This window comes from Stegodyphus dumicola, chromosome 4 (assembly GCF_044657685.1).
Source record: "Stegodyphus dumicola isolate Sdum_Otavi_A_Nest chromosome 4, ASM4465768v1".
Taxonomy (NCBI): Eukaryota; Metazoa; Arthropoda; class Arachnida; order Araneae; family Eresidae; genus Stegodyphus; species Stegodyphus dumicola.
In genome coordinates this window covers 144,149,140-144,171,483 of record NC_140771.1, presented here as the reverse complement: position 1 = coordinate 144,171,483, position 22,344 = coordinate 144,149,140, and the positions used below count along the sequence as shown (strand labels likewise).

The window sequence follows — 22,344 nt, the reverse complement described above, 5'->3', positions numbered from 1 at the left end:
TATAACAAGCTTTCTGGGCTTTAATAAAGAACTTCGCCTCCAGGTCAATATTTTTTCTTAGCATAAGAAAGCATTGTTTTCCACCATAGGTATTTCAACTTTTTAATAGTTGATAAAATTTTATCAATTAGAGCAGCCGAAATCAATCGGTATTTTAAAAATCATAAAATTCGTCCAATATACTAGCGTCAGTCTACAGACATTTATGACGCCATCTAGAAAGACAAATAACTACCCTATCCTTTCTTCCAGAATCATAAAATGAATTGCAATGGAATGTAACGTGTGTGAATGTTCTCCCAATTACAGTATGTAATAATTTGATGTGGTATGAAGAAGAGATATAAAAATATAAAAATAGTTTGCATTCACATCAAGAGCAGAAAATATTCAGCTGAGTATATACGGAAATCATCATTAAAACGAATTTTTGAAAATATCTTTTCCTTGATAATAGCAACAGATATCATCCCAGATGTAATGCTGTCTGATTCTCCGATACGATTTCCTGAAAAAATTTTGTTCGTCTTCTTAAAACTATCTAACAGGCCAAAGGCAGTCTCTCTTAAGTTCCCAAGTGCCTGTCCAATTCATTGGTATTTTTCTTATCCATTCCCACGATATATGCAGATCACGGTTTCTTTCAATAATGAACTATTTCAGAGATGCTTATTTAGCACAAAAAGTTTAATTCGAGGACGTCCATGTTCTTTATATCCGCTTTCCATATGTCAAGTAAGGGGCTTTTATTCTAAGGCGAAGCTTCTACCGTATCTAAAATCTTTCTATATGAAGAGCATCATATCTATATCTATAATTGATTCAAAGCACGGTTAAATTAAATATTTATTTACAATATGTACAGTTAATTAGTTAATTAATCAAGATACGGAAAATTCTACTAATCAAATTATATGGCTTAATGCGCCATTCCCGTCTAGCATCTAACATCTAACTAACTTTTACTTCAGGTAAGGCCGCTGCTATCGCTGTATGACATCATATTTCTCTACACTACCCATCTAAACTCGCAGAGTTCACACAATTAAGCAAAATAACAATTACATCCAAATAAAATGAAAATACTTACAATTACTCTAACAAATAAAAAGAAAAAAAAACCTTCTTGAACATCTACTAAAATATAAAATAAAGCAAATTAATCAATTGAATACAAGGAATTACTGAATAATCAATAAGTTCAAAAAGTTCTTATCAAATGTTTGAAAAAAGTCAATAGTTCAATCATTAGTTCTCAGGTTCGTTCACAACTTCTAAAGGATTTAAGATTTGTATGGGTCTCTTAATTTGTCCTTTGAACGTCTTAATTAGACAAGAACGAACATGTTGATCTCGTCCTCTGTATAACTCCACTACCACACCAAGTTCCCATAAGAGTTTGGACTTTGTAGACCCTTCCAAAAGAACGACATCTCCAACTTTTAATTCTTTACTTCGGTTAGGAGTATCCAAATGATGAGCCGTTCCCAAGTCAAGTATATCTACTTGACTGTTCCTTCCATCTTTTCCAGAGACGTTCTAAAAATGTAGTTTGGTACACTTGTCTTTGCATCAGATAACTTCTATTTGAATTCTTGTCAATCATCTCGATAAAATGAAGTGGATAATTAGGATTTTTTCGACCGAAGTGTGCTGGTGTGAGAGGCTCTGGTTCTTCCAAGTCATTGTAAATGTAAGTTAAAGGCCTTTGATTTATGACATACTCAACTTCTGTCAAAATAGTAGTCAATTCCTCAAAATTTAATAGGGCTTTTCCAAATATTTTTCTTAAACAGTCCTTCACAGACTTCACTAAATGTTAGTAGATACCTCCCCACCACGCATCACGTTCTGCAATAAGTTTCCAGCTTATCTTCTTACAGGCAATAAAATCTTGAAATCTGAAATCCTTCAGTATTTTTGGAAAATGCTCGAATTGTCGGTTTACCTTTTGAAAAGTTTTGACATTATCCGAGTAAATTGTGTCGCAATGTCCTCGTCTGACACGAATCACCTAAAAATCCTCAAAAACTTTTCTGTGGACATACTGGAGACTATCTGTAAATGAAAGGCTCTGGTAACGGCACAGATGAAAAGAACTATGTATGATTTCTCAGTTCTGGTTGCTGATCTAACCCAAATTGGACCTGCGAAGTCCATTTCTGAAATATGAAATGGTGGAGTCTGAACTATTCTGTCTTTTGGCAGCTGTGCGTTCATGTGTTGAGCAGGTTTTGCTGTATACTTTCTACAAATAAGACAGTTTCTAAGTACTTTCTTCACAAGCTGTCTATCTTTCGGTATCCAGTATTCTCTTCGAAGACTGGTCAAAGTGGCTGTCTTCTATCATTTTCTAATGCTGAAACTTCCGAATTATATGCTGCTCTTTGAATTCTACGGATCCAGAATTCTTCTTCGTCTTTAAGCTCTTCAGCTATAGGAACATCTGTCAACTTTTCAAGTTTCCTAGTTTTCAAAGTGAAGCGTTTAATCCAAGCTATTATTCTTAATATTTTCATAAGATTACTAAACTTGGAAATATCAAATAATTCATCCTTCTCTTGTACGATACATTTATATTGTTGGCCACAAGCAAAATTCTTTCTATATTCTAAATTTTCTTCTTCAACAACGTCTACATTACCAGAGGGCCGAAATTCTGAAGCCAGGTTGGTCTATGCCACCAAAGTTGGCAATTTCTTAAATTAGCAACAGTAGTTCCACGTGATATGAGGTCGGAGGGGTTATCTTTCCCACAGCAATAATGCCAATTATTGCTTTCAGTTAGTTTCTGAATTTCATAAATTCTGTTTTTGATGAAAGGTTTAAATCTTTCGGGAGATCCATGAATCCAAAAATAAGTTATTTGAGAATCAGCCCAATGGAAGGGGATTACTTCGTATTTTAAACATTTTGCGATTTTATTACTCAATCTGGCGGATAAAGGCGCGCCCAAGAGCTCCAATCTAGGAAGTGTAAGTGATTTCAGAAGTGCAACTCTACTCTTGGAAGCAACAAAAACTGAAAAGTTTCATTGTTCAAAACTATTCTTAGATATATCACGCATCCATAAGCTTTCAAACCAGCATCAGTAAAGCTATGGATTTCTATTTATTTCACATCTACATCTAATATTCCCTCTAAATAGTAGCGGGGAATCCTGAGGTGGTTCAGTTCTTCAGTTTCTTCGTACCAGGCTTTCCGTTTATAATTAAGATCAGGTGGCAGTTCATCGTCTCAGTCAATTTTGGCAGACCAGATTTCCTGAATCAGACACTTTATTCTTATAGTGAAAGGGCCATAAAATCCGACAGGATCAAAAATATGGCCTGCGGTTTATAATAGAAAACGTTCTGAGTTAATTGACGAGGAAATGAAATTTATGAAGTGTTGAGTGTCAAAATAAAAATTATCATTATCCGTATTCCAGTTAATTCCTAACACTTTAATCGGGACAACCTCAGGAGATTCTTGTATCAAAATTTCTTTGTGATGCCGTGGTTATAGAACCTTAAGCTATGAGGCTACTTTTGTTCTTGCAGGAATTCCGCCTATTGATTTTGAAATTGCATATAAGAATAATATTTTTGAGTCATTGGCAACTCATACTTCGGAAGACTGTATTAATAGAATTGTCCCCTTCACTGATCTTCCTCATCCCGCTTCTTTAGAACCTATAAATTTCTGCGATTATAAAGAGACTGCTGAAATAAGTTTTCATATGGTTTTCTTTACAGATGGCAACAAGATGAACAACAAGGTTGGCCTTGCATTTGTTCTTTTTGAAGGCCATTCCGAGATTTGTTTTCTTAGACACCGTATAAGGAATGAATGTACAGTTTTTCAAGCAGAACTTCTGTGCATTTATCTTGCCGTCAAGTGGATCCAGGATCATGGGACAACATCCTCAAAGTACCTTATTTGTTCTGATTCTCTTTCTTCTCTTCAACTTTTGAACAGTATTACCAGCTGCGATAAATTAGTTATCGAAACCCTAGTAACTGTTAGTTCACTTAGAATTAGAGGTATTGATATCTGCTTTGCTTATGTGCGTGCTCATGGTTTCTACGGAAATGAAAGAGCTGATTTCTTAGCTAAAGATGCCTTAAATTTACCCGTTGATATCAACATTAGCATTCCAAAGAGTTATTGGAAGTCCTTTCATTATAAAAAGCTTTTAGCTATGTGGAATGAGGAATACATTTCATCTTGTAATGCTGAAGTCACCAAAAAGTTCCTTCCTTCTATTTACCATAGACTGAATTCCGAGTCTTTCCTCTCGTTAAATTTCAAAGTGTCTCACTTTTTATCTGCTCACGGTAAATTTGCAAGTTATCTGTTTCGTTTCAATCTACGATCAAACAATTTATGTGAATGTTCAAAACGAATTACTCAGGATGTGGAACATTTGATTTTCTCGTGCCCTACATTTGATGGCCCTAGATTATGCTTACAGAACGATTTTAAAATGTTCGGAGTGATTGAAGCCAGTGAACTTATCTGTTTTCGTGAAGTCCAGACTGCTGTTTTCTGCTTTTGTTCGCTTTATTTATGCATGTAATTTTTAATGTTTATTTATACATGTAACCTTTAATGTTCTAGTTAACTTACTTCTGTAAGCCCCGTGTTGTACATATGTGGTGCACGGGGAGTCTGTATGTTCTCAAAGAAAAAAAAATGTCTTTGAGTTCTTTTGAATTATTATGCCACTTATGTAGTGACATGCTAGCTTCATTAAAAATGTTCACAATTTCTAAACTTGTTTCCAGGGCTTGTTCTAAATTTTATTGACCACCAATAATGTCATCAACATACAGGTAATTGTTTAAGAGTTCTACTGTTTTAGGATATATTTCTGAATATTTTTAAGGTGATGCTTAACAGTAGCAGCCAGCAGAAAGGGACTAGATTTTACTCCAAACAAAACTCTTGTAAATCTAAAGGTTTTCGAATTTTCATTGCTATCATCAGGATCATCTTTCCAATAGAATCGTGTAACGTCCCTGTATTCTTCATTTAACTCTATCTGTAAAAATGCTTGTGTAATATCAGCCGTCAAGACTATCGAATTTTTTCTAAATGTTATCTATAAATCAAAAATATCAGGATATAAGTTCGGACCAGTATATAAACAGTCGTTTAGAGGAAGTTGCTTTGGTTTATGGGCTGAAGCATTATAAACTATTCTTAGTCTGCTTGTTGCTCTATCATTTCTGATGACTTCCCTCTGAGGTAAATAAAATAGGGTTTTATCATTTCGATTGTCTTCCTGAACTGGTTCAATAATATGTTTTAACTCGTAATCCTTTAAAACCTCTATATATTGAACAAACAAAGGGTTATCAATTTTAAATTTGTTACTTAATTTCTTAAATTTTTCAAGTGCTATATCCCTATTATCTTTCATTATTTTTTTTTAAATTTGGTTTCCAAGGTAATTTTACTTAGTATCTGTCGTTCTTATACTTGATATCAGACTCGAAAGATTTCATAATTTCTAAATTAACAGTTTTGTCGTTTTTAGTATCACTTTCTAAACCTAAGTTTTCTAGCTTCCAAAACTGTTGTAATTGATCTGATATCAAGTTTTCATTTATTATTACTTTCATAGTTAATAATTCACTATGATAAGTATTTACTTTACCCTGCAAACACCCCCCAAATAAAGATTCTTTGGCTACTACATTTCTTGAAATTCTTTTAATTTTACCAGTAATTATAGAATAGTAGAAACCTACCCCTACGAGAATATCAATTTTGTCGCTTTGTCTACAACAGTCTACTAATTCTTCATTTTGTAAAACTTTATTTTCCTTAGCAAAGTTCAAATCTGGAGGGGAGATAACAGTATTGAATATATTTTCGGTTTCAAGAAGCTCAATATGTATATTAAGATTGGGATCGCTAAAATTTTCTAGTTTTGCTTTAAGAACATTAAAGGTTTTTTCTAACGTAGTTTTATCTCCAAATAAATAAACAGAAAGTGAAAAAATAAATAAACAGTCTTTTCTAACAATCGGAAGCTCCATTTTACCATTTTTTATGAAAGATCTCATTGAGCAATTATCAAAAAGAATTCTCACATTTTCAGATTTATCATTATTTCGAATCAATGCAGAAGCCGTTTGTAATAATATTTTATTAGATCTATTTTCATCGGAATTATATGACGAAACAGCGGAAATAACGCTCGAATCCGACGTTTTCTTTTCAAGTTTATCATTATCTTTTTTCTAATGGAATGAATAACAAATGGCTTTCGAGTGTTTATTGTAGCAGAAGGCATAGTTTATTTTTTGTTTACAGTCTTTAATTCGATGCTTTTTACCAAAACATAAGAAACATCTGACTTGTTTTCTGAAAATATCTTTTTTTTTTTTTTCGCAATCAATTATGAATTTTGTTCCCGCAGAACAGACACTGCGATTCAGCTGACGCAGCTAATAACTCAACTGTAGACGGCTTGCTTGTTATGGCTGGAGAATGTTTAGATTTGAGGGACAGTTGCTTTTTCTAATCGCGAATATTTCTCTATACAGTTATAATTAAAAGAAGCCGTGCTTTCTCTACTGAATACTTCATTTCTCAAAAAGGCTAACAGACCTTTTAAATCCCAATTTTCGTCTTTAATTTTTCTGCTATAATCAAGAACGAATTCATTTGGAAGTAATTTCAAAATTAAAGGCGTTAAAATATTTCCGTAGGAATCAGAGTCTATTTTTAATGCTTCGAGATTTCTTATCTCTACTTCGGTGTAATCGAGAAGTTTTCTTAATCCGTTTACATCATTAGGGTTTCTAACAGGTGAAATACTTAAGAGTTGTCTTAAATGCGAATTTATTAAGATATGTTATGTTATGTTATGTAGAAGTGAGGAGGCCACCTAATATTTACCCTAAGTAAGCAGGTATTAGCCCCACACAGTAACTAGAAAACTAACAACATTCTGGCATCATTCCTCGAGTCGTGATGGAAATTGTGACTCCAGTGAGCACTACAAGTACTGCCACCGGCGGCGGCATCAATGGTACTCCTAACCTTTCCGCGTTAAATTAGCTCAAGTAAGGGATTAAATTACACGATATACATTGCGATATACATAGATGTGCAGGTGCATATTTCAAAAATGTTATCTATTGTAGTGGGTACAGGCAACATATTTCAGGACATTATATATTGCATTAGAAACAGGCATGTTGTTCCCACGGTACAAATCATTTTTGTAAACATGATCTGTTTACTATCAATATTAATTAAGAATTATAAAATTGTTTACAAAGCTTACATATAAGTACTGTTGTAAATTTGTGCTGAAACTTTAGCAGCTCAATTTTGACGATTCATTATTTGTTTTAAAGTACGTTTTTATGTTCATTGATTTTCAGAAATTATATTATTGTCTAGTAGTACATTGTTATTTGCGTGTAAAAATTGATAATGACATTATAAATTGTGGTGGTTAGAAGCAACTTATTTCTAGTGTATAGATCATGCCTACAATCATGACTTGTTTACATATTTTTTTTTTTACAAACAGCTGTCAAAATTTGAGAAGAATATAAAGTAATAAAAAAGACATAAATATATCTGAAAACGAAAGAAAAAAAAAGAGCTTCATCTGCATACTTATGCGTACTATGTACTTTTAGATATATCTGCATACATATGCTGATACATTGCCAACTTATATTTGCCAGTTCATTGTATGCAAGTACAAGTATTTTTACAATAATTAATTTACATGAATTACATTCTATGATACATTACATTGTTGATTACTTTACCAACTCAATGCTGGCTATTTATTATATGTGTTCACTTTATAACCTTTATAACCTTTTAATAACTTTAATAACTTTTAATACTCATAAATGTCGGTTAATTGGTGATCTTATGTTACATAGAAATGTAAGGGCCATCTATTACCATTTACCTGAAGTAAACAGGTAGGAGCCCCTTACCCTACTTGCGAGTGACCTATTTTGTGCTTCATATGGTTTGCGATGCTTATTTCTTCCTATAAAAGGTACGCCCGCGTACATTATATCTGCATTTAATTGCTTTAATTTGCTATGGTTGGAGCATTTCTTTGAAGGTTAAATTATACTACATAGCTCTTGACTTCTAGCTTCCAAAAAGTCAATAACCTTCGTAATTTTATTCCTCAAATGTTTATTTTTGACTACATATCTTAGAAATGGGAATAAATCCTCTTCTGAATTTGGCTTCTTTAGATGAAGGGAATCTGTCAACGGGCAGGAAAATAGATAATGCTCGAGGTGACCTTTTTCACGACATGCACAGGAATCTGATGAAGAGAGATTTCTTGCATAGAGGTACGTGGGAAAGGGACCATGCCCCGTGATAAACCACGTGATGTGTCTGGAGAGATGGATTGGAGGAGAGTCAACTTTGGGGAGGAGGTTGTAAACTCTTCTTCTTGTATTTGCACCGTCCTACCATTGTTGCCATAAGTCTTTAGTTGTGATCTGAAGTTTTAGTTTGAGGTGAGAAGCTGGCCAGGAGATGCTTATTTTCTTGGCATTGATTCCTTGTGATGCCTCCTTGGCTAGTATGTCAGCCTCTTCGTTTCCCTTATGACCAACATGGGCCTTGATCCAGATTATAAAGAAGTGTTGACCTTGGGCATTGGAGGACTGAACATTGGCGTTTCTGAGAATTTCCTGAGCTAATGGTGATCTATTATTTGGGTTCGCGAGTGCATGCATTGCCGAGAGACAATGTGTATAGATGTGAGTCCTTGGAAAATGATGATGTGTGCTTACGTTGATTGCCTGCAAAATCGCGAACATTTCCGACTGAAAAACGCTATTTTCTTTGTCAAATTGGAACTTGAAGTCTTTTGTTTCATGGTCACTGAGATATATTTTTATAGCATATCCTTTTCCGTTGTTTATGCTAGAACCGTCAGTGTAGATCTTTGGATTATAATGCTTGGTATCTATTCTGCCTTATGCATAGTGTCATATTATTTCGGCTAGCTGGGTGTCTTTCATATGGATGAGTCAATGAGGTGTAGGAGCTGGCAGCTACTATCTCATTTTTAATTTTGCAGTCTTTTCTTAGCTGAAGAACTAAAGCCTTTGCATGTTCCTGCTCTGCAACTAAGAATAGGGGATGCTGTTGGTGAGCTGAAACAGTGCAGCATTGGAGGTTGTTCTGTAAGCACCGGAATAATTTAGAAGAAAGGGCCTTTGGATGGATTGTAGTTACTTTTGTTTTCTCACCGTCATTGGTGATGCCCATATCGCTGCACCATACAGTGCTATCTTTTCTATAACAGTGTTATACAACAGCTTTTGTAACTGGGGGTTTAAGCCCCATCCGACACCTTGCATTCTTTTCAGGTTGTTAGCTATACTGGAAGTTTTCTTCTTAATTTGCTGTAGGTGCTTAGTGAAGTTAAGTTTATTATCTATTGTAATTTCAAGATATTTACCAATCCGAAGGATCACCATAAAATTTAGAGTTGGTTAATTTTGGAAGATGAGTGAATTTGTTATTTTCGTTTTGGGATTCTGTGATGGTTTCATTAGAAATGTCCCTACTTGCATTGTCCGAATTTTCGAGCTTATTCAATTCCTTCAACTTTTTCTTTCCTCTAAATTGCCACAGTTGAATTTTTTCTTCATATTCCAAAACGGATGTAATTTCGAGTTCAAATTCGTCCGCTTCGTCTTATAATTCTCGTTCTATCTGAGCGTCTAAATAACTTAAAGATTTTGATTTTTCGTTTAACTGGTCTGAAATTTCTTCTAATACATTTACATTTATACTACTATCATCTTTACTCAATTTAGTTTCGATTTTCTTTAATATCTTGAACACTACGGTCCTCAATACCTTTCGTTTCGATTTCATTTTAGCAATAAGATCTTCCATATTATACCCAAAATAGAAAATGCCGGCTTAACTTGGCATTCTTCGCACAAAGTGCTAATCCAAAATTTAAAAACACAAATTTTTAAAAAATTGGCCAAAGGTTTATGGCACCGATGCACCATGTCCGTAAGGGGGTTTTATTCTAAGGCGAAGCTTCTACCGTATCTAAAATCTTTCTGTATGAAGAACAGTATATCTACATCTAGAATTGATTCAAAGCAAGGTTAAATTAAATATTCATTTACAATATGTACAGTTCATTAGTTAATTAATCAACATACGGAAAATTCTACTAATCAAAGGATATGGCTTAATGCGCCATTCCCGTCTAGCATCTAACATTTAACTTTTTCTTCAGGTGAGGGCGCTGCTATCGCTGTACGACATCATATTTCTTTACACCATACATTTTGGAGGTCTTCTATAGCAATACAAAATACACTAAATATAGAGGAAATTAGAAATGAACAAAACGTTCGTTTGTTATAACCAGAGGTTTGTTATTAGCCAGGTTCGCTCCACCAGAGTTTGACTGTATTACAGCAATATCAAGTACACAAACTTAAATTTCTTGCGTCATCGCCATTTGTCAAAAATTATATATTTGAAGTGGTGGAAACAGGTGAAAATTGGTTAATTCTATATACAGAAGATCAACACGATTGGAGCTCGTTAAATTCCCACAAAATTTACTATACTTGAACAGCATGCATTCCCAAAATAGATAAAATTGCGTTTATTAGTCCAAAGGGATTTGAATCCCGAAGGACTATTAGTTTCGTTTTGGTATTTTGCGTCGGACTCATAAATGTCGGTTCACTTTTCAAACTGTTGCCACAAAATGTTAGAGTCCTGCATTATATTTGAAGAAATTAAATAATAAAAAATCTGCATAAATGTATGTATATTTCTCGTATTGTGATAAAACAACGGTCATCGAATTTTGAATAACGTAATCCTCCAACGAATATGAGCATGTGGAAGACCAAATTTGAAATTTGAAATTTGTTTTATGATCGATTTCCTATTTTTTAAAACTTTGACGAATTTTTGATTAACAAATTCAAGGATTTCAAAGCGAGCAATGGCAACGTTGTGCAGAAAAAACATTTTTATCTCCAGCGCGTGAGTCTCTGTATCGGAAATTCTAAAGATATGCTCGTTTTAAAACTATTTTGCGATATTGCTGTTTCACTGGATCTTATGGTTTAAGTGCGAGGAACATGATATTTAATAAAGAAAGGTAACACACAAAATGTTAAAAAATGCCCCTTTGGACGTAATTTAAAATCTGAAACATTTCAGATTTTTTTTTAATATTTAAAATTGTTATAGAAACGTTAATAGGTATATTGTTATAATAAAGAACTACAGCCGATTGAAAAAATGTCATTGTGTCAGCTAACGGAGTTTCAAAACAAACTCATAAGCTTGTACCCGCATCATAAAAATCAACAAGTTGATCCAAAATAATGCATATTTTTTTTTAGACAAAACACTTTGATTTTTATTCCTAGAAACGTAATTTGTGAGAAAAAATATCATGCATCACAATATAACATTCAAACTTTGTTTAATATGCTTATATTTCCCTTTTAAACTGGAATTTACGAATGAAAACGCAATAATATATGGATACATTTTCTATTTACTTTTTAGCTAAGTGGTAACAAGCCAAAATGCAGGGAATTCGACTCGGGTTCGTTCCCAGTTAACAGGCTGTCCGCTTAGTCGGTTTTCGAGGTTTTCCCCAAATGTTACGAGTGTGTGCATCCCATATCGACATAACTACGAGAGAGTTTGTCTTAGAAATTTTAAACGAAAGAATCATTCTCTCTTAGGCCGCGCTTTGCTAGCTTCGGAACCACAACTTAACCTTTAATGCTTAAAGTTTATTTAAGACTTTTAGCCATCAAGTACTCAAATACAGGAGGAAATGAGCATCTCAACTAACTGAATTATTTCAAAACAACAGGTAATGCTAATTTGTCACATATTCGGTTCAAATATATGACAAATTTTACGTTTGTCTGAAGGAATATTTTTAAGTTTGTAAACATTCCCTGACTACGGAAGACAGAGAGCTTCCATGCACACTTCGAACAATTACGTACACACTGACGTTGGACTATGCGACACTTGTATAAAGAAAGGGAACTCGAACAAAAACGAAGATAAAACGGTCCGGCTCCACGGCGGCACAGACAGACGGATAACCCCTCTCAAGAGTCGCACCGATTTATCTTAACTTGAATAGGAAGCAGGAACATGGCTGCCAATGCTGGTTACATAAACATCTCTGTCAGCGTCCCATTTAACTGGGGAATTTTGCAGAGCAGCGATCTCGGCACAAATTAGATTTCACGAGGGAGAGAAGATTCTGTTCCTTTGGGCCAGCTTCGATTTGCGAACCGGACAGACGGACGGTCAAGCGGGGGTATAAGAGGCATCTTCCTTTGCTGTTCGCTTGATTGTGTTATCATCTATCAGCATTACGATCATTCTGAATGTGAAGTTGGAAGAGCATGGATGGGAAAAGTGGGCTTTCTTTATTCGTCTTTGACTACTTTCCTTCTTGCCCAAACCCATTTTCTTAAACAATTTCGGAAGAAGGGGGTTTGCACTGCGAGATTCATTCACTGTGTGTTTTGTCAACAGCGAAATTTGAAGTCGCATTGAATAAGATGAAAATGACCCACAAGAACAGATTTGGCGATGCATGGATGACATTCAAGATTTCACTGAATTCAAATAAAGAAATAAAGTTTTTAAAATTTACTTATTCTGAAAACCAAGCTGCATTTTTTTAAATAGGAAGAAAATGTTTTAATTAGCATTAACTAAATAAATTTATTCCCGTGAAAGGCACAGATTACTTTGATTTGAGATTTAAAATGTATTGACTTAATAATCACGTATTTTATTTTTATTTTTCTATTTTATTGAGATATTTGATTTTTATTTTTTTAATTTATTGAGATCAGAACTACATTACTCAAAATTAAATTAATTCCTTCTTCGAAGCTGTGACATATTTTTGATATCTTACCTTTAAAAAGATTTCTGTATTTCTGCAATTTACTCATATATGAAATTATTAGCAAATGATTCAAGCGCTGAGTGAGAACATGGTGGTAAAAATCCATATTAATATTTAACACCTGTGTGAAAAAGTTTGACTTCGCAGTAGTGTAACTTCTTCAATATACAAACTTATATATATAAGTTAAGCATACAGACTTCACATATTTGTGGATGACATGAATACGAGCTAGTTTTCCATAGAAAATCTTCCAAGAAGGCATCAGCCATGCATCCACTTAAGCAGACGTTTATGGTTTGCTTTGAAGTAACCCAAAAAATCCGAATCCAAATCCTGAAAGCATGTAACTTTCGTATTAGACGTATGCAAGGAGAACTAAATGATGTAAAGTGGAAATAATTGCTATAGTTTAAAAGTCTATATTATTTGAAATTAAAATCAGGGGTCTACGACCTTTCACTACGAGAATCCTAGTAACAGAAGTGTTTAGAGGTACCCGTCGAAGATCTTGTATTGAACATAAAATGTTAGTAATTTTTTGTCATGAAACAAAATATTTAATTACAGGATATATTAAGACTAAATCAGCGATTCTCCGCCAAGGGGAATTCTCCCCTGGAAGGGAATTTCTTAGTTTCAGGAAAGGATGGGGGGTCAGCCCTTTATTCACCTGTTAAATAGTATTTATTCTGCTTTTTATTTACCTGTTCTATAGTATTTATTCTGCTCTTTATTTACTTGTGTTATAAATATATATATATATATATATATAAAACTTTAATTCAAGTTTTGGTATTTATCAAAATTTTCTGTAGTTTTTCTTCTTTAATTTATAAAACACATTAAAAAAATCTAAATTTAAATAAATGTTGTAGAGTCATTAGGTTTTATTTGGGGGGGAAGCAAGCGATGCAAAAAATGAGCTATGCTCTCGCCGGTACCTCTCTGCGCGTCGGGTATGCTTCCAGTTGCACCCTGAAGGCATGAGAAAAGGTGGGAGAAATACCTTATATACTCCTCCTTTATAAGGTATTTCTCCCACCTTTATAAGGTATTTATAAGTTATGAAAGTACTAGTGAATTATGCAGTACTAGAAAGATGGCAAAAGGTCATCAAACAGAATGAAAGATATTTGATTGAACGAAGTTCATTTTTGTATAGAAAAACTGAGTTTGATTTCACTCTAAAAGACCGAAATTACTTTCTTGCCAATCCAGTATTTTTCGAGTTTTAAGAAGAAAGAAGGTATAATCCTCTATCAATTGTGAAAGAGGTGCATAGAACAAGAATGTTTTAAGAGCCACTGGTCTAAATATTTTTTATAGATTCTCTTTCCATCTTTAAAATGTCTGTGAGTCATGTGGAAAGTCTTGAGATGCCACTAAAAAGTCCTCTTTGAGGTGATTTCGATATACCAGACAACGAAATTCATATTTTTTTTTTTTTTTTCTTTGACAAGAAATACTTCCCTTTAATACGGACCAGAAATGACACTGCATTTAAGCTGCTTATTTATAAATTGTTGCTGTTAATTATTGCCAGAATGTTAAACCCTTTATTGAAATTATTTGGTATAGTTTATTTGGTTTTGGAATTAATTATTTGTTATTGGTATTGTGACTGTTTCTTTATTATTGATTTAGTATTATTTTTATTTGGTTTAGTTAATTATTTAGTTTATCTCCTAATAGTTTGACTTTAACAGAGTTAGTTATTGCTTTTTTAGAGTGACAAAATATATTTAATAGTTTTAAAACGAAAAAATGTTTTGCTGAAAAGCGTGATATCCCGTATTCAGTGCTAAAAAATAAAGAATGCGAAAGTTTCAGAATTTGACATTATCGCTTACGCCGCTGTAAAATTGAGTGTGAATTCTAAATCTGAGGTGTTCAGAAGATAAATAATATGTTAAACATCTCATATAAAGGTTATGTTACATACTAAATATTAAAATATATGCTAAATATTTAAAAAAAAAATTATACGAAGAAATAAAAGCTGGGAAATAAAGCAGATTTCTTCTTCAGTACTATAACAGATTCTCTTCAAAGAATAAACAATAGAATGCAAATATTTACAATGTTATATTTTCAGTTTTTTAACCATATCATGTATGATTTCACTACATGAACATACGTACCCATCAGCAAAACATTATGGCCACTCTCGTTGCCCCATCTTTTGCACACAAAACATCTGTAACCCGTCACAGCATGGATTCTGTAAGTCCTAGATAAATTTCTAGGAGGTTGTGCCAGTTTTACAATCAGTGGTCAGGCAATTCCGGTACAGTATGAAAACGTGTTCGGGGTACTTTATGACATCCAAGTAAGCTCAATAAGATTAATATGCAGTAAAATAGGAGATATGAAATGCATCAAATGAAATTAATTAAATGAAATGCATCCTTAAACAGCTTTAACATAATTATGACCTTATGACAAGAAGCGTTGTCCAGCTAGAAAAATCTATATGCTACGAGGAAGAAAATACATGTAGAAAGGTGGAACTGCTTAGCAATATTGTTCACATAGTTTGTAGTTATTATGGAGTATTCTGCAATAAACCCCGGTCTCAAGGACGCCAACGAGAACATTTCTCAAAGCATAATACCTCTGCCACCGGCCTGTTCTTACCCCGCTGTACATGTGTCGATCAGCTGTTTTTGATTCTGAACGCAGCATATCTTCATACAATCATCGACATGATGTAAAAAATCAATCGCAAATTATCCCACTAGACAATTCTTTTCCATTCTTGATAGTCCAGTGAACGATGTTTACGAACCCACTGAAAATACCTTGATACAATTTCGGTGACGTCCAAGATCACCTAATACGGCGCATTCTTGACAATGTACCTGATTTAAAAAAATCTTATAATCTTCCTTTCCTGAAATATAATTGACACACTGTGAGACGAAAGCTAAATAGTTCACTTTACCTGAAGTTCTGTAGTACGTTAAACTGTCCAAAACTCCTAAGGTATAAACGTAATACCTGTGCCATCATCTTCCTAAAGGTGGCTAATCGAAACGGGAGGAGCAAGTCCTATTTGCAGTTTTTAATGAACCTATCTTTCAGTTCTTAATCATAACAGTCGAGATCTTAGCTTTGCATCTGGTATATTAAAAAACCTCGACGGAATTTCCCAAATTAATTTTTGATTGATGGCAAGAGAATTCGTTGGTAGATTGTCATTTGATATTTATTCAGAACCATCGTAACAGGACTATTTGGGCTCGGGTCGCTTGATTTTTCTAGAGACTAGGAAATTCCTTTGGCCTTCTGTGAAGTTTCCCCACGTTGTGTTTGGGCGAGTGGGATAATTTTTTTTTATCAGAAATTGATAATTTTTCTGGCTCTTCAGAAATTTCTTCAAAATCGTTATTCTCTATAGCCACGAATTCATTACTAGTAGAGATTTAAAGTTAGACGGGGAGGCTGCATAACCATTTGTCACAGGGTTGTAAAATGGGAGCTCTCTTAAGCGGGTCCCAGTCCATGTTGTTGTGCGAGGCTTCAATACGAATCTGAATGCTATCAAAATGCGATATTTTAGTGTCATTTACCCTGATTACATTCATGTTTGATTCAAAATGTTGTGCATGTTTGCACTAATCAAGCAGTTGCCTGTCTAGATCAGAAACTTCATTACTTTCAACAAGCTCTTCCAGATTTTTCTTTCTCTAAAAGTTGTCTAAAAGTTGTCTCTGAAAGTAAAACTCCATACAACAATTGTTATCGTCATTTGTAGTCATGGTAAAAAGCAGGCATCCCATTAAATAAAACATTACCGTCTTGCCTCGGTCATTAAAGTTATTATGGGGCGATTTTCAAGTGCAAATGTCGTGAATACTGATTATGCTGGTTTGACAAAAACTCATGGGAGCAGTATCTGCTCTGTAGTCGCAATTGCAAAAGATTCGCCTGAAATATATACTCACATGCCCTTACATTTGGATCTAAATTGCTTTCAGCACTCTGTTTAAACACAAACAGTTTTCTATTTGTGCTCACCAAGCGAAAGAGCCTTTGACTTCCAAAATTAAGCTTGCGTTCGAAAATTAAGTTTGAATGTGCAATATCTCGACATTTCCTACTGATTTCGCCATCTGTCTTTCATTTTTTATGCGTTTTAGCAACGGCAGCTTGTAACCGTATAAGGAACATGAGGCATTTTGGAGATACTCGTCCGTAAATTTCGGACCATCACAATCGCTGGTCTATATCAAAGGTGCTTAGATCATGAGCTTTCTCCATTATACTCACGTGTAGATGAGAGCATTATGCATCAGTATCTCTCCCCCCTCATCCTTCTATAGCATTCCCGCCCTTGCCACGTACCATCTGTCTCATTCTGGCAAGCATATTCTCAGAACAGAAGTGTGATCATAATGTTTAGACTTACCTCTGCATATACATGTAGTAAAAATAAATATCAACAGAAGTTGTTTAAAAGGGGGAAAATCAATAAATGGCCCTTTTAATTACTAAAAAGTTTACTTAATATTAATGAGCAGAAACGGGAAGCAGAAGTTACTTTGCTCAATTAATAAGGATATGGAAAAGAAAAGATGAATCACAACTAGCTTATTTTCATTTTATTTTTTATTTTTATTTATTTATTAAATTATCAGTCTCTAAACACGATTTTGCGATGATTCGCTTAAAATGTGTCCAATGTAAATGCATTGTTTCATTTTTTATTCGAATCTGTTTCCATTAGAGTAAAATTCCATTAGTGTAAGATAGTTATGGTTAAAATTTAATCTATCTGTTACTTTATAACAGATTAAGCTACTTAAAAGCAATAAAGGCAGTTCTAAAGAGTACTATTTTTTTACTTTTTAATTTGATTGATTTGAATAAAAATGCGTTTTGTTCATGATATATTTAATTAAAAGCATTAAGTATTTTTATATAATTATGTTATATATTTTTCACTTTTCAAATAAACAGAAAATATATAATGTTTCCCTGTTAGTTTAAATGTATATTCATCTAGTTAGTATCCTATAAAATATTTCCCTATTCCATCTGGACGATCTCTATTGGTAATACCTACTAACAAACTTTTTTAAACTTTGATAAAATCTTTAAAAAATTTTTTAACTTTTTATGTCTTCTTGGACGACGGTTAAAATCTAAACGCTTTCAGAACATTTTTAGTTTTTACTTTTTTTTAAATTTAAACTCTTATTGTGGATTTTATACTATTCTTTTCCAAATTTCACCTACTAGAAATTCTTAATATATTGTTAAGGTGTGTGGTGTATTTAATTACGGCAAAGCACACTAGGGCTATCTGCCAAAGGGAAGGGATGCCTTTCGTGGAGGACTTTCTAAGGGAAACTGGCTCGTATACACGTTACACATGGGGAAAACCACGAAAACACCCATGCAGCCAGCCCGTTCGCGGGTTTCGAACCTCGGACCGAACTACCAGTGTTCAGCGACTTTACCGCTCGGCCGCTGGTGGGCGTTAATATATTGTTAAAGAATTTCGAAAAATCAGAAAAATCGGTTTCTTTAAGATTCGTTTATAGAACCTTCCAATGACGGTTTAGAGTTTTATTTGTTAATACTCGGTATTTAATAGTGTTTTCTCTCAATTAGATATATTTATCATGCATTCTGAATGCTGGTAAATCGTATTTTACAAGTTGTAATACAAGTATTCTGTTTTCATTCCAGTCGGCCCGAACTCCCTCTCTTCCGATCTGATGATGGCTTCTAGTACGCCCATCGAGTCCTCTAGGATCGCACCCTACATCAACGTCTCAAGTGCCATGGCTCGTTTGCCCCAAGAGCGATATCTGGTTCCAGGAGCTCATTACTTGCCCTATGCAGATCCGGCTTTCCTTGCGGCCGCCCAACACTATGCCGCTGCAGCTGCGGCAGCAGCTGTAGCCAACACGACGTCAGCTGGTGCTACTACAGGAGCAACTTCTGGGACAGCAACTCCTCATCACAGCTTCCTTTTCTACCCAACACCCACTCACCCTTTCAGTTTATCAGCATTGATGGCAGCCGAAAGATTAAATAACAAGAACTCAAGCATCGCAGATCTCCGGTTGAAAGCTCAGAAACATGCGGCAGCTCTAGGACTGTGAAGAACATTATCCGAAGGCCATCCTTAAACTAAATAATGCATCACGCTAATAATGGTACGTGGAAGATTCTGTGGGAGACTGAGAAATATTCAGGAATTATTCCATTATGTCCCGTACCATTTGTTGTTTTGGAATCTTGCTAGCATACTCAAACTACTGTGATTAAAACAAAATGTGTGTCAAAAGGATCTTTAAATTTCTTTTGCAATAAAGTATATGCTAAAGCGATACATAAGAAATGATAAAGCCTTAAAGTCAATGCTTGGACAACATTGTTCCCTAAAACATTTTCTGCGAAATGTTGATCTACTGTATTTGTCTGTCGGTAAGTTTTCCCATTAATACTGTTTAAAGAAACTCAAACCCAATAAATACATTTTTAAATAAACGTTATTCTAATGCATTTCACACACATGTGCAAATGCGTATAAAAGTGTCTGAAATAAAAATCGCCTAGCTTTGGGAATGCATTTTAGGAGCCGAATATAAAGAAAAAAAAATTCCAGTGTACAAGTGGCAGAAAAAGTGTACTTCATTATTTGAAAAGGAGTGTCAATAATAAGGATATGCAGAAACTAACTGCGAAATCCAAGCTAATAAGGTAGATACACAGAGCTTAATGAAGGAGCATAAATCAGGTAATATGATCCTAGTTTTCAATAGCGCGGGGTTCTCAGCTTTAATCGATAGTGTTGCAGCTACCAAATTTGAGATGCAACATGAGCGGCATTTTGTATAACGAAGACCAAAGAAAGATTACACATCTACTTGTATGTTACAATCAAATTTTTGCAAAATGAGTCATCAGATATAGTACAGGCAACACATCTTTGTAGATACTACTGGGGTATATTCCAAGGTATTTGATTGTTTCAGATCGATTCCAGAGCGTTTTCAGCATGCTATCGAAGTTTGTCTGGTGAATTAATTGTGCAGACATAAATGTCGACTTTTAAATGACACATTGGTTCAAATCAGACATTGGTAGGCCATTCTTTGGAAGCAGTGTACTCACTTCGTCTGCAGCCTTAGGAACTATGCGCAAGTATCCAAGCAACCCGTGGAAAATATGTAAACGCTACATTATGAATAAACTACAAGCTTCGATATGTAGAAAAGGAACATCTCACTGTAATACCAGCAAACAGTGTTTCTGCATCCTCTTTTAATTGATTTTCAAAGTTCCATAGTTCGTAAATATGCAATAATATAATTCGCAATATGTTTTGTGTATCTTAGGGAGTAAAGTGCATTCCCACCGTTTGACGACTTTATTCTGGAACTCTTTAAATGCATAGTTAATGCAGTATAACTGTGTATTATTATCATATAAAATGCTTTCAGATCCCATTTGATCTAAAATTATTAGAAAACATTTATTTCATAATCCAACGTCATGATTACGCAGCTTTTTTTCCGGAGAAATATTCTTGTCATCTAACATGTATTTTTTCTCAGTAGTAACTATTCATAACTGCGGGGATCAGGCTTCGACTGTACACAGTACATATTCAAGGACACTAAATAAATTCTAAATACATATAACATTAGACAATGAATATTTATATGCCGATTAGTTTGTTTTAATGGAATAAAATCAAACATTTTCCAATCAAATATTTAGTTAATATTTTCTATTATAATTCATAATGATAACAAATGTTGTTTAATGCCTTATCATAATGGGCTGTCATTAATAAAGTCATATTCAAATTTCAAATTTTTCAAAAAGTGAATTTTCAGGGCCAAAAGAAATAAATCTTCATATTCGAATAAAGTAAAAAACAGGAGTTTTGAATAAGCTGATAAATTCATTAATAAGCATAAAATAAAAAAAAATCTCTTTGAAATGGTGCTAAAAATGAACAATTTGCCTTCGTTAATTGTTATATTACTCAGTTTTTAGAATGGAAAAAATGTTTGATAACCTGAAATAGCAGCAAACCTGCTGTATTAATTATACCTCGCTTATTCCCAAAAGACGTAGTACTAAAAAAAGTTTAATTAAATGAATAAAAAGTGCATTTAAAAGGAGAGAAGATCAAGAATATTAATACTGTCATAAATATCTTAACATTCAATTTCAAATAGTAATGTAATTTGTTGAATAACTTCTATCCATTTTCAATATTGCTTAGAAATTCGAGAAGAAAGTAAAACCATACATCACATCCAAGCAACTGAGAAGTGAACTTGAAAATATTATAGTAGTAACTGGAGAGCTTTATCCTTCTTGATTAATTATGCTTTTTACCACTATTTTATTTACACCGAAAATGACACTATGATGTGCGTAAAGCTACTTTAAGTTCTGGGAAAATCCCAATACTTGAGACTCCCAATACTCAATAAAATAGGCAATATGTTCCTGGAAGTTGTTGTAGACAAGGGATTCTTGTTCTGGAGTGCAACACCTAATTTCAAAGATATGACGAACATTGGTTTGTGGTCTGCTGCATTAAGTTTTAAGCTCTAACTCCCCGAAAGCTGACAGTTTGCATTATGTGATATGATTGTAGCAGATTCAAATGTTGTTCAAATGTAAGAGAGTAAAACACAAAAAAGGGCAGAAAAGTTAGGAAACACACTTTTAGCCATATACCTATTGCAAGGAAACGTCCCAGGTGTGACGTGGATGATCACGTTAAAATATTGTTAATGTCTTAATCAAAGTCTGAAATTATCTCATAGAAACTATGGCTCTCATTCCAAAGACCAGTACGATTAAAAACGAATATATGAATATCTGTCTGCTGCTGATGTGCTCTTACGGAAATCGTGGTATCAGAAGAATTGTTATTCATTATTATAACTTAATGAAAATTATCGTCAGTGATTCTCCAAACCGAACTAATTTCTTTCCTCACGTAAGAAAGAAACGAATTGTACCATGAAGTTCTCTAAAATTGTAAATGGTGTAAACAATGAATGGTTGTCAAGAACTGTATATAATTCAAAGTTGATGTGTTTATAGAAAAGGCCTGTTTGAATGGTATAATTGATGTTTACGCTACTATATTCTAGATGCAATAATTATGTGAAATAAAGATGTGTTGTTTACAATACTTGCATATTTTTCCTTAAATTATATTCTTGTGTCTTATCAGTGAGTTATTTTAATTTGGGAATACATAAGGCTACATTTTAATTTCACTTTATCTCAATATTGATGCATAGTTACCTTACTAGACTGTTAAGCAAGTTTTGGCCCGTCTTGACATAACCTTTATATACAGAGCAGGATTTACGTATAAGCTACACACGCTATAGCTTAGGGCCCCC

The 22,344-nt window shown here is 33.9% G+C and overlaps 1 protein-coding gene across 1 annotated transcript in view; it reads left to right on the top strand.

Moving 5' to 3' along the window:
- Positions 1-22,115, top strand: part of LOC118201396 (uncharacterized) — a 143,571-nt gene extending 121,456 nt beyond the window's left edge. Inside the window, exon 4 of the mRNA XM_085815580.1 lies at positions 18,644-22,115. Within this exon, the coding sequence (XP_085671706.1) occupies positions 18,644-19,062 (419 nt within the window). The 3' untranslated portion in view covers positions 19,063-22,115. The remainder of the gene's footprint in view (positions 1-18,643) is intronic.
- The last annotated feature ends 229 nt before the right edge of the window (positions 22,116-22,344 follow it).